Here is a 13,413-nt window from a genome sequence, read left to right as displayed (position 1 = left end):
TAGGAACGGGAGGTGAACGCCAGTCAGAGGTGGCCAAAGAAACTACACGGTGAGGAAGTAACCTTGCCCAGTAGTGGCTCCAATGAGCTCATGGGATGCTAGAAGAAAATAGTGAGTTATTTTTCATTGGCTGATTGGATAATATGCAAAAATATTTTTGCTGTAGCACAGCCAGTGCACAGGCAATTTCTCTTCTAAAGTAACAAGAGTTTTCAGCTGGGCGTTTGGATCAAATGATAGCAGTTATTTCACCAGAGGAAGCACATGCACTGCTTTCTTTCAGCGGATGTGTTGTCCCCTGCTTCAATTTTAGACAAATAATTTCAAGAGAGAGACAAATCACACATTTGGATATCCATCTAGAAGACACAGATTGTAAGTTTACCTTTGAAATATCCTCATTTCACAAAACTGACTCAGCAGTTCCAATTACTGTGAAAATGAATGAATCAATGAATTTTCTAACACAAGGAGTGACCAAGGCCCTCACATAATTCAAGTGTGTTGCTGAAGTACTTTTGTTTTACTAAATCATACTATATATATTTGTGTAGGCATACACACGATTTGATTATTTTTCTTTCATGCAGTTTAGTGATGATGAATGACTGAAGACTGGTACAGTAACTCTTCCCTGATCTCTTTCATGCTGTTAAAATACTGTATTTTCACTCGATATTTTGCATAAAAGATTAATTTAAGAAATTGACAAAATAGACCAATATAAGAATAAAGTTTTGGTGAACCAAAAGTCTTCAGACTGAAAAAAACCTGAATGAAGAATATAACTAATACATATGAGGTAGAAAACTTTTAAATCTCCCAGTGATATTCAGAGGAGCCAAGCAACAAGATCAATGAGTCTGCAATCTAAGGGATCTTCCTCTAAGCAGCTCTACTTAGATTGGTAATGTGATAGAGGGAGCAATTAAGAATGTGAGGAAGGGAACAAAAAATGCATATAAACCATTTAAAATGCATAGTCTAGAAACAAAGTGACTCCTGTGACCTGAGGTGCTGCCTAACATTTTTGGGATGATTTCTCCTGCTTGAAATACAAGACAATTGGCAGACAAAATAAAGCACTTCTTTTAACCTTAATATTAAAAGCCACGTACTGCAATCTTCATGACTGGCTTGAGCACGAAACTCTGGAGTTTGCAGTGAGAACTGAAGAAAGTGAACTGTGATAAGTATCTGGAAAAGGGATCTCAGTTGCATAACTGAAAGGCAGCAATATAGGCACTAGTGGTGAGTAATTCTAAAATCCCATAGCAGAAAGAGTAAAGACAGGAAAGTATTACATTTAGTGGATGCTTCTGCTGCTATTCTTTCTTGATTAAGGATACAGAAGACTACATTTAATTTGTGTAAGAAGAGCAAATGCAAAATAGACTATTTCTTTGGCTAAAAAAAAAATAGATGCAAACCTTTGCAATGTTTCCTGTAAATAAAAACTTACTACAGCAGTACAAGTCAGTTTGGGATGCACATTTGTTTTTTGAGCTGAGCTGTTGTTGTCTGAGACAGAAACACAGAAGATTCTGAAAAGTTTTGTTATGCCCTCTCTTCTTTGATTTTCCTACTTATGCTTATAAATTATTTTAAATATTAACAGTAGTCAGTATTGTAGTTAGTAAATTTGTATTAGTTAGCGATAGATACACCAGCTGCTTGGAATAAGCTGTAATTAATAGAAAGTAAAAATGCTATTTCTGGTGGGGGGAAGGAATTGCATTCAAATTTGAAATATTTCTTAAATCTGCTAAAATATTTACCCTTACACATCATCTAGTAAAGCAAGGTGATGAGCAGGCCCTTACTTCCAACGCAGTTCTTGGCTGTTCATTAGCACATATGACATCAGCCAGATAGTTTTAATCTCTGCTTTGTACTGAAGAAGTTGGTCTACAGGTGAAGATGCTGGCATTTGACCCTTTTCTTTAAACAACAGACAATACAATACAGACTTTTTTTGTCCTTAGCTGATCCAACATAAACACCTTTATGCACATATGTTCATTTTGTGGTCTGCCTCATTATAATCTGTAAAATCTGGCTCCTTTTATTCATTGACACTTCCAGTTTCCACTTGCAACTCCTTGCCACCAGTGGCGTAAGTACAGCAATTACTGTCTTGCATGTCATTTTGAAAATTGTCTCTTAACGTAGTCTAAATGCTGGAAGTACATCAGAGAAACTACCAGTTGTAGACCATGGCTAGGCCAAACAGCACAGTGACACCTTTCTGATGAGCATAAGGCTGCCTAAGACACTAGTGTTCGCTCTTTTTGCTGTGTAAATCCTTAGGTCTTTTACAGCAGATAGAACTTTTCATGAAAGCCACTTGTATCCTGGGCTGCATCCCAAACAATGCGGGCAGCAGGTAGAAGGACCGGATTCTCTGCCGGCGGTACAGCGGTCCCGACCACCGTCACGGGCGGGCCGCAGCTCAGCCTGGCCTGAGTATCTGGATGAGGGGACAATGACGGCTGACAGACGGACAAGGCTCCGTGCCACGCACCGCCGGGAGCTTTCCAGAGGCCTTCCAGGGCCTCCCACCGGCCCAGCCCCGAGCGGCGGCGCTTGACCTCGACATGGCGGAGCTCCGGGCCGGGTCACGGCCCCGCGCCGCCCGCCTGCGCTAAAGATGGCAGCGGCGCGCATGCCCCTTGGCTGCCGCTGCCCTTCTGGCCGCTGCCGCTCTATGGTCGGCCGCGTTACTGCCTGGGCGCGAGCGGGGGCGCTCTGGCGCGGCCGCCTCGGTGGTGGCGCGGCGCGGTGCACGCCGGGCCGCTGGCGGAAGAGGTGGGTCACATGACCTCGCGCGGCGCGGCGGCAGCGGCTCGGCGCGGTGTGTTCGCGGCCTAGCGGGGCCTCAGCCGGCCCAGCGCCTCCCCCGCGCCATCCCCGCCCCGCTCCGCAGCCGAGGGGTGAGAAACGAGGGGCTACGGGGGGAACAGGGAGGCAGGGCGGGCGGGCACGCCGCGGTGGCGCCTCGGCCGCCCGCTGGGCGGAGGCACGGCCGGGGCCGGGCCGAGGCCGCTGGGCCGCGGCGGGCGCTCGCTGGGGAGGCGGCTCGGGCCTGGATGGGGCGTGGAAGAACGGACGAGCGGCCTCGGGGCGGTGCTCGCGAGGCCCATTCGCTTCCTCTCCCGCGGGGACGGCGTGGGAGTCCATTCCGTTCCGCCGAGCGCGGCGCGAGGGACCGGAGCAGCCCCGCGGGAGGCGAGGAGAACCCGGGCACGCTCGGGACGAGGACCTGCGCTGGCGCCCGCCGCTGCTCCCCGGGCCTGGCTGCCTCGGACTGTGGGTGGGATTTTTACTTTGGCACGTCGGGGAAACCGATCGGCCTAGGAAACACGATGTATTGCGACAGGGAAGTTATTGTCTTTATCGTGGATTGGAGTGATTGTCTTGAAACACGTGTTAGCAGGTCGTGCGTAGAATAATCACGAGTGATTCATCCGTGTCAGAAGCCGTTGTGATGTGCACACGGCATGTTTTCCTTATGATGTCTTTTTCCGTTGAAGAAAAAGGCCTTTGTTTGCCTGAGGGAGAGATTTTGTTTAAAGACAGGGAATATCCTGAGCACAACTAACAGTTTTGTTGGGGGAATTTTTAGGGCTTAAACGGCTTTAGAGAAAGTGAGCTCTCAAAAGTTTTATATTTCTTAGTCCGTTTAGACTGAAATACACGTATACTGGATTTTGGTCCTTTTCTTGTGTGTGGCAGTAAAGCATTACTTCAGGTATTGCATCAGCATTTATGGGGGGAGTCCAGAGCAAATTAGAAGGAAGAATAGGAGAGTTCTTACTTTCCCTGTGAAGGAGGGGAATTAATCGGAGTGCTTCGTGTTTGCCTGCTTCTCTGCCTCTGAGTGCCCATTCACATAAGTGTTGTAATGCAACGGCCATGTATCTGTTTTGGGAAGAGTCAATAGCCAAGTTAGAATGGAAAGTCACTTATTTCACTAACTAGGGCTTTAAACGAATACAGAGGTGCAGAATTAGGAATTAAACCAAATATCTTAAGGCTCTGATGACATACTTAATGGGCCCCTACTTAAAAGGTTTTTGGACTGAGGTTTTGGTTTGGGTAGACACATTGCTCTTTGTGCTGCTTCATAATATCAGTATGGGATGCAACTATTCCACAGCAGTTACTAAACTCTTTCTTGATCACCATTGGAAAACCATCTAGAGCAAATACTAGTATTTTTATTCTTAACTTAGGAAATCTATGATATATTTTATCTCTCCACATGTCTGTTGTGTTTAACATTTAAATCTTGCTTAGCTTGCAGGCCATTTTGAAGAAAACTCTAGGGGTCTGAGAAAGTGGTCCTTTTCACTGAGGAAACCAGTTGGCTTGGAGTAGATTTTTCTTTTAGGGAGCTCTTTTTTATGACAAACAATAATATAAACAGCACCTTTGTTTGGTGACAAACTAGGAGGTTATTTTTATAAAGGAATTGTTTAAATATCCACCCATTGTGTAGAGACCAACACACAAGCCTGTGTGATAGTACTGACTTTAACAGACAAGTTTGTTGCATATGATTTCTTCAGCCTGCACAGCTGTTTTGTGCAACTTACTCTGGACAGGGTACACCTTTTTATGGTGCAAAAGAAGTGTTTTGGGAAAATATTGAAAGGAAGCTAAAATCAGATAAAATTAAATCAAACTCAATCAGCTGTACTGTCACTGTTGCTATGACACCTCATGTATGTATTCTTAAAACACATGAAGTTTGTGCATTAGGGCTTGAGGGGTTTTGCAGTCAGTTTTAGCTTTTTTTAGTGTAACAGTAGTAAGTATTGTAAGTAGTTGCTTCATGGGGAGCATCACTGCTTTGAAATTAAGATGTTTTGCAGGTTTCTAAATAAAGTTTTTTGATGTGTAAACAGAGATACTAAGGATATTAATCCTGTGATACTGGTAGAATGGTGACACTGCCCTGATTAGATGATGGAATTGTAAATTCAAAATACATTCATTACTAGCAATTTTTATTGAATTTATGTTCTGCTTATGATGTATCTCTTCACCTCTGTGTTTAAAAAAATTGAGTCAGTAAAACAGAAAACAATGGTATTTTAAATACTATGATTTAAAAGAAATTACTGCATTAACAGTGCAGCCAGACCAATATAATCTCAGTCCCCTCTTATTGGGACTTCTAGGGATCAGAGATGATAAAGAAGAACAGTGCAGCTGTGTCTGGGTGATGGTGACCATTGTTTCATAGTCGTTATGAATTTTGTGTGGGCTCAGACACTTGATTCTAGCCCTAAGGCTGGCTCCCTGCATTTCCTTAGTTGTAAATCAGAGCCAGCATGGACAAAGCTCCATCCCAGCAGGGTCTCACCATGACAGGATTAACCAGTCTCAGTGGAATTTACCAAACTGTAGAACCTTATGGATCCCTGTACTCCCAAGTTCCAGAAAATTGGTGCAGATGGGTCTGCATGTTGGTTGGTTCCACCAGGACTTAAGTTAGAAGTGCACTGTAAAAAGCAGCTGAGTTCCTTCTGGGCCAAAGTTGAACCTGGAATATTATAGCTGTGTTTATGTAGCACTTGCCTTGATTAGTGGCTCAGGCTGTTTTTGAGCTGGGTCTGAGTTGAGTAAGCTTAGGTTTGCTGTCCATGATACAATTAATCGGCAGTTGAGAGAAATGGCCCAAGGCTAATAAAGTGTGCACCTGTGTTACTGTGTTCACTTGGATCAAGGGTGTGCTCTTGAAGGAAGGCTCAGTCATCATCACTTAGGAAGTTTATTTCATATTGGTTTGTGCTATTCTAGTGGATAAGCTGGGTTCCTTTTGGATGAAAATAGACTCAAAAATGCACTCATACCTACAAACTGGCATTTGTTTTCGTGAGGTGGGCCTCCCTAAAACGTGGTGTGGACATTAGAGTCTCAACTACCATTAGTTTTGTTTAACAGACTTGTTCCTGTTGTATTGCTTGCTGGCACAGACACAGCCTAAACTGACTGCACTGAGACCTGATCTAAATCCATCATTTTGGTGGTAAAGATGTCATTATTTTGAGTAGTATCAGGCCAGTTGATCACTGCTTTTTTTTCTCCTGTATTTTTGTGACCTTTGTAACAATCACACGAGTTAAACTCTTGCTTATAGAGCTGCAAGTTAAACTACAGCTGTCAAGAATGCTGCTTAGGTCCAGTTTCACTAGAGGTAATACTTCTGTAAATCAGCTGAGGTTTTAAAAATATGTCAAGACTGTTCAGTTTCTTACTTAGACATTTGATTAAATTGGGGAAGTTGGAAAATCACTACATACCTATTCCTGAGACAACTGTAAATGTATCAGAAATTGATCATTGAGCTGTACTGGCAGGGTAGGAGGACAGTCTGCAGAGAAGTTCAAGATGCTGTTCCTGAGATGTCTGCAAGTGTATTCTACATAGATCCAGCTTAGCATCTCCTAACTTTTCATATCTCACCTTTGATTTGTAGTTGCTTAGAGATTTGATGCAGAGCCCCTCTGACTGTTGGAAGAGTATCTGTGTTTGTAGTGTGTTCTCTAGCTCCTGACATAAAGGAATGTTCCCTTCATTGTAGCATCTTGGATGCATCTTCCTCTCTCATCCAGATCTCTCACTTCTCCTGTGAGTGGTTTCACTCCTGGTACCTTGATCCTCACAGGTTTCATAATGGAAACAGAATTAAACTGTTCTCTCTGCTGCTTTCACATTAGTAGTTACAGAGTAGTGAGAGAGACCAAAGCTTTCCTTAGTTCTAGTTTTGATCTTAAATGCCACAGGCAGCAGAGTAGCTAGGCTTGGTCCATGTAAGAATTATGTCAGTAACAGGGCAGCTTTCTAGCTGCTGTGAAAGAAATTGTACAAATATTGAGGGGGTAGTGAGAGAGAGAACAAAGTGCCTTGAAATGGACTGTTGAAGTCTTGTGTATAACAGTGTATTCTGCATCATCTGCCTGCAAGATTGAAAGACTAAGTTTGTTCTCCTTACCACCTTTTTCCTTTTGTGCAGCAACAGTAGCTTTGTTGACTGCTAAATCTTTGATTTTTTCATTTAAATTATTAAAAAAACCACAATCAAACTGTATGGTATGGTATGTTTCAGCATCTTTTAGTTCAAAGATCTGATTCACCTCTTAGTCCCCAGGCTTTTTTATGTTGACATCTGCAAAGTGATGGCTTAGATAAAGTGCTTAGCAGAGCGAGAGAAGGGATTGCACCTACAGGCAGCCTGGAAAATTACTTCACCGATTGTTCTTGTGTGTTCTACAGACCATGTCTTAACATCTTATGGACCTCTGATTGTGCAACTCTGTTGTAGCCTGTTTAGAACCATTTCAGACCCAGTAGCTTATTGTTTGTACCATCTGCCCCAAAACAGTTTTGAATTTTATCCAGTTGTTTATCAGCTTGAAATGTAGGTAAGAGCTGAGGGCCTCAAAGATCTTAATTTTGTGGGTTTTCTGTTGGCCTTTTTTTTTTTTTTTTTTTTTTTTTAATACCAAGGCAGATAAGATAATGTTCCCTTCCATAGAATACAAGTTCCAGATTCTAGGTGATGTCAGCTGATGAACATCATGATACATGATATATCATGATGTACAAGAGATGATAAGCAACTTTAAAAAAAAAATTAAATGGCATACATATTTGCTGCTTTTCTTTGCCTATGGAGTTTTAAAAATTCAGGAATTGCGTGAAGGAAATGTGTTCTTGGGCATATTAATTCTAAGCGGGTGAGGGGGTTTTATGTTTATTAGATTACATAAAAGCTTTATTGAACTGTTGGAAAAACGTTTGCATTTGCTCTCTTATTTCTTCTGCCATCTTACACCTTGTGTCACAGGGGTGTTCATTGCTGTGCCTGGTGAGATATTGATAAATGCCCTTAGGGGCCAATTAATGAATGTCCTCATCACATACACATGTTATTGATGTAGTTGTAAATGTTTCCTTGGATAAATTATGTGCAAGGATTATATATGTGTTCTTAGACCAGAATAAGTAAGTTCTGATGTTAGAATGTATTACCAAATACATTTGGTTTTCTCTTTCATCCTTTCCAGTCCACTATATACATTTATCTCTCATAGTTGTTTTCAGACAATTATGAGGGAATAAAGTTTTTCTGTATGCTTCTGTTACTTGAATTTTTTAGATCTTTCTGATGTAGATCTTTAGATCTACCTGCTATTATGGTAGAGTACTAATACTATCTTTTACTTCTAGTGTTTTAATACTAATGGCTTGCTCTTGAACAAGTCTGGAAGGTACATCTCTCCAGCAAAACTTGTTTTCCATTCCTTGTGTGTTCAGTGCCATTTGTTCCTGCCTTGAGGAAAGCATGATACAATCCACAGTTCTGTTGTAGGTATCAGAATTTTGCTTACCGTAACTCCATTTCCCCAGACAGCCTTGCTTCAGTTTTGACTCATAGTTGCCTGTTTGGAAAGCAGTTGCAGTGCAGATCTGACACTGTAGGTTGTAAGGCAGTCTTTAGAGTCCAATGAGAATTGCGAACGTTCCTGCAGGCAGCTCACTGGGTTCTTGTTACTTGCCATACTGTGTCTTCGTGATTCATATCCACATGATCCACTGTGTGTGAATTTCTCCAATGCTTCCTCACTGCAGTGTGAATGTAGGTATATGCTTAGCAGTAATATTGTGACCAGTTCGGGTTTTTTAGAATTGAGGGTAAGCCTTCTGTGAAGATTTGAACTGTGTAAGGTAACTGAAACAATACTGGAAGCAAGAATACATGCCTTGTTACAATACCCTTGTTGTATTAAGGGTAAACTTAAGTGTTTTATGACTGGGTGGTGTTTGTTTCAGGGTCAGTAATATGCATGTAAAATAATAATCTGAATAGAAAATGTTGTTTGAAATGATCTTTACTTTCTATGGTAGCGTGTTGACACTCAGCTCATGGGCTAATGTCCAAATTGTGCTATAGGAGATTTGTGGACTGGGAAGTTAAAATTAGATCACAGAACCCTCTTTCAAGTTTTTAACTCTCTCTCTGCTGGAATTTGAGAATCTCCTCAGTGTCATCTTAAATACAGCTCCCATTAATGCTGAGCATTGCGATGTCCCAGTTCTTTCTGGTGTCTTGTTCTACAATTGTATTGTGTGTGATCATTTCTTGTACAACAGAACTACTTGCTTTTTTGAAAATGTGTTATAAGATCAGTTTGGCTTTCAAATCCTGCAAATCCTGCAAAGATATCTTTATTAAACTGTACAAACTGTTAAATGCTCTTTATTGATACGAGGAGTCAGATATAGCTTTGTTTTTCACTTTATGCTGGAACACTTTCTTAGAAGTGTTGTTTTTAATTAAGAAAGAAGACTTCTAATAAATCTGTAATGTAATGAATAGCTGGGGGGAAAAATTGAAAAAATAGTTTGTTTATAATTGAACCTCCATATAAAAATTGAAAATCATTATGGACACTTGCCACTTCACTACTTTTCTAATTCACGTTTGGGAACTGACTAGTACGAGTTTTCTTTTCTGTCTTTTTGACAGATTGTGACTGCAAGAATGTCTTTTCCACCTCATTTGAATCGCCCTCCTATGGGAATCCCAACACTTCCCCCTGGGATCCCACCTCCACAATTTCCTGGTTTTCCTCCACCTGTACCTCCTGGTAAGTTATATTAATATATGGAAGAATTGTGGAAATTAATTTCTTTACATTATTCTGAATTCCTTTAAAAGCCAGTAACTTTTGTAAATAATATGCCTCGGTAACTCTGATTTGTGTGCAATGCAGTTGAGTTTCTAGTTTTCCCACAGATCATGTCATGTGAGCTCCATTTGGTCTACCAAAAACTGTTTACTTTTGACCAGAAATGAAATACTGAACTTTTCTTGAGCCTTTATTCAAGACCGAAGCTGAGTGGTGATTTCTGTTAATATTAGATGTTCCAAAGCCACTGTTTTGACAGTAATCCATTGTAATAGCCTTTGAAAACTCTTGGGTACACCACGTACATGTAATGTGAAAACAGAGAAATAACTCTTAGAGAAGGTCCAACTTGTTGCATTATTTTTCTCCATTTTTGATGTCCCACTTTCTTTTATTTTGCTTCTTATATTCTTTCCTCTGCAAGTCTTGCAAATTTACAGCCATCCTTATCATTATTCAAATCTTCCCAGAATTATTCTTACCTTTTTTTTTTTTTGTTCATTTGTAAGATCAGCCTCTGTTTTTTGAGTTGAGATTTTATCTTGTTGGTCTGGAACAACTTGCTTTCTGTACATTGTGAGTATACTTAATGACGGCTGGAGGGAGGAAACCATGTAGCAAGTGAGAGAGGGGAATACATCAGGGAATTACTGCTTCAGAATTCATCACAAGGGCTGCAGAAAAAATAACTCCTGTCTTGTCTGTATTGTCTTAAACTGTGTTATGCCAGAGTGTTTTGTAGGCAATAGAAGCATTCAAAAAACAGATGGTTGAACTGCAAAAAGATTTCTGCACATCATGTATCATGCTAATCTTTACTTGCATTAATTTTTCTAAACATTTTGCTTGTGAACCGTGAGATGTTACTGTTTTCTGATAAAGACAGATTTCTTGCTTACATAGCATCCTGCCATCAAAAATTTCATGTTGATTTTTAAAATCATACCTCGTATTTTTCCTAGCTCCAGTTTATGTATACTAGCATATAAAACACCAGATACTTAAAAAAAAAGCTTTCTGAAATATATTTTTAAATGCCTGATATAATTTTCTGCTCAGTTTTGCTTCTTAGCATGTGTGGCAAAGATCTTTTTTTTCTCTTGTTGTGTTTAAATAGTCTCTTTTAGTATTAGCTAGCTGAATAGTATGTACAGTGGGGAAGCCTGGTATTAGGTGAGAATAAAATTTTTCTCTGCACAAGGGAAACATGGTTTACTTACCTGTGCATACAACATATTTTGACTTGTAGAGGATATGAATCTCACATCTTACTATGAGCACTTCAGTAGGGCTGAAAATGCCCCAGAGATTTTATAAAAGTCTGTTTGAATTTAGTTCATATGTAAGATCGCAATTTTAGTGTCTTACAATATTATCTTTAGCTGGCTGTTTGGTCAAAAATTCATGTCTTAGTTACCTCAGCCTGTAATTTTTTGAAAAGTTTCAGTTGGAGTAGTTTGCCTGCATAATAATGAAGTCACGAAAAGTGGTTCACTTTGCTTAAAAATATAGCATTTCCCACTATTAGTGTGGAAGATTTGATAGGGAGGTGGTTCTCATAAATCTCTGAAGATTATTGGGTATAAAAAACCCCATTTTGCATGCCAGAAATGCTGTAGTAGGAATTGCTCTCAGGAATTCCCTGGCCCATTCTAGAACTTACTGTCTTCTAGAACTCACTATCTTCTAGAACAATATTGTGGCTTGAATTTGCTCTGAAAATAGATTTGTTTGTGGCAAGGTTGAAATGGTTATGCCAGGAAGTGACCAGGATGTAATGGTTGGAATGTTGGAATGCTTAAGGAATTACTGGTAATCAGTACTGTGAAATTCTTCTTTGACCAAAATTGCTGTATAGTTTGAAAATCATGTGTGCAATAATTTCATTTGTATTCATCAGTTCTTAACAGGACAGACTAATATTAATGTATTGTCTTTCTCAGGGACCCCTATGATTCCTGTGCCAATGGGCATTATGGCTCCTGCTCCAACTGTAAGTATTACAGTAGGGATGAGATTATAGCTAAATAAAATGGAGAGTAAAAATTAGTAGATGTCAACAATGTTTTTGTTTTGCTCTGTTTTGTCAGAATTCTACTATGAAAGAAAATGCTTAATTTTAAATGCAACTATAATGCAAATGTTATGCTCATTTCTGGCCTAGATGAAGTTTGAAGTAATGTCTGGAGCTACCAGCTGCAGAGGTGAATCAGTTACTGTTCTTGCTAGAAGACATATTTCTCTCAAATACAGTAGTTTAGGCTTTGCCTTTGCATCATGTGTGTTCTTCTCTCTCCTGTGCAGTATAGTTAGATCAGAGAGATTCCAGGTCTCTTCCTCTGGAGTTTGTAGCTCTGACATAGTACCCTTGAGGCATTACGTCATCCAGGTTTGTAAGGCTATCATGCAGCCCTGCTGGGTTGGCCAAAAACATGTGATTTGACAACCTTACAGATAAGTTGGCTGCTTCCATGTTGCAGGAGAAGGAACAGTTGTATGAAATACCCATCTGTGGAAAAGGAAATGAAACTAATTTCCAATTGGAAGGGAGGTTCATGATTTTTGGGTGGAAAAAGTGTGCTTTAAAATGTAAATGTTACTTCTTGAAGGTGAATTACCATTTGTGCGATTTTGCAGAAGTGAAGTCTCCCCAAAATACAGAATTCTTTAATAGCTTGTATTATCTCCTACAGGAGGATATGTTCATGGTAACCAGTGTGTTTAAGACAGAGATACTGAAACAAACTTATTATTCAGTTTTGTGATTAAAATTACTTTTAGTAAGTGACACTTCTAGAAAAGTGTTCTGAGAAGAGAGACTGTGCAAAAGGACTGTTAAATCTTTGGTGAAAGAGGTGTAGCAAAATGGAGCAGATGATCATGCCTGTCTTTATACAGTTAATTTACAGATGTTTGTTCCTTAACCTAAAGTGGCTTTGGTTTGTGTGTTCATTAAATAAAGCAGTAGTGTTTATTCACTGTGTGGAAGCTTTAAGATCATGTGTTACGTGTCCATTGAAGCCTTTGAGACAGAGTTGCTTTTCTATTCACCGCTGGGTTTTTACATTATTAGGTAAGGTAATTCAACTTCCAGTGACTCAAATGTTGCAACAAATGTTGCAAACTTGTTATTTGTAGGAGAAATAATACCTAGTGTTACTGTATGCTCACCTTGAGACCTCCAGTGGCTGTGTTCAGTCTTTTTGTTATCTTCCTTTGCCAGAAAAGGGCCATCCTTTTCTGTATTACAGAAAGTATTAAAGCCTGAACTGTTTATTGGTGTCTTACTCCGTAAGCCTAAGGTTCAAAAATTCAAATTTGAAATAAATGCACATCCCTAAGCCTTATGTCTTACCGATTTAAATAAAAAACCAGTCCAATGCTTTATTTTACAACTTCTCTTTATAGGTGTTAGTTCCTACCACAGTGTCTATGGTTGGAAAACATTTGGGAGTCAGAAAAGACCATCCTGGCTTAAAGAACAAAGAAAATGATGAAAACTGCGGTCCCACTACTACTGTTTTTGTAGGCAACATTTCGGAGAAGGCCTCAGACATGCTTATACGGCAGCTTCTAGCAGTAAGTACAGCAGACTGCTTGTTAAATTTCATCCCTGACTGATGAATAAAGTAATGACCCACAAGCAGTGTATTGAAGTAAAAGCAGAGCTATTCCCACTCACTGCAATAGAAGCCCACTATGCTTGAAT

The 13,413-nt window shown here is 40.1% G+C and overlaps 1 protein-coding gene across 2 annotated transcripts in view; it reads left to right on the top strand.

Annotated features, from left to right (window-relative positions):
- Nucleotides 1-332: 332 nt before the first annotated feature.
- Nucleotides 333-13,413, top strand: part of RBM25 (RNA binding motif protein 25) — a 33,496-nt gene continuing 20,415 nt past the window's right edge. For both annotated transcript variants that reach the window (XM_056493865.1, XM_056493864.1), the window contains exons 1-4: nt 333-2,933; nt 9,542-9,662; nt 11,648-11,697; nt 13,113-13,283. In XM_056493865.1, coding sequence (XP_056349840.1) covers nt 9,557-9,662; nt 11,648-11,697; nt 13,113-13,283 — 327 coding nt within the window. In that variant the 5' untranslated portion in view covers nt 333-2,933; nt 9,542-9,556. The remainder of the gene's footprint in view (nt 2,934-9,541; nt 9,663-11,647; nt 11,698-13,112; nt 13,284-13,413) is intronic.

The sequence above is a fragment of the Oenanthe melanoleuca genome, chromosome 5 (assembly GCF_029582105.1).
Source record: "Oenanthe melanoleuca isolate GR-GAL-2019-014 chromosome 5, OMel1.0, whole genome shotgun sequence".
Classification (NCBI taxonomy): domain Eukaryota; kingdom Metazoa; phylum Chordata; class Aves; order Passeriformes; family Muscicapidae; genus Oenanthe; species Oenanthe melanoleuca.
This window is presented reverse-complemented; position numbering and strand designations above follow the sequence as displayed.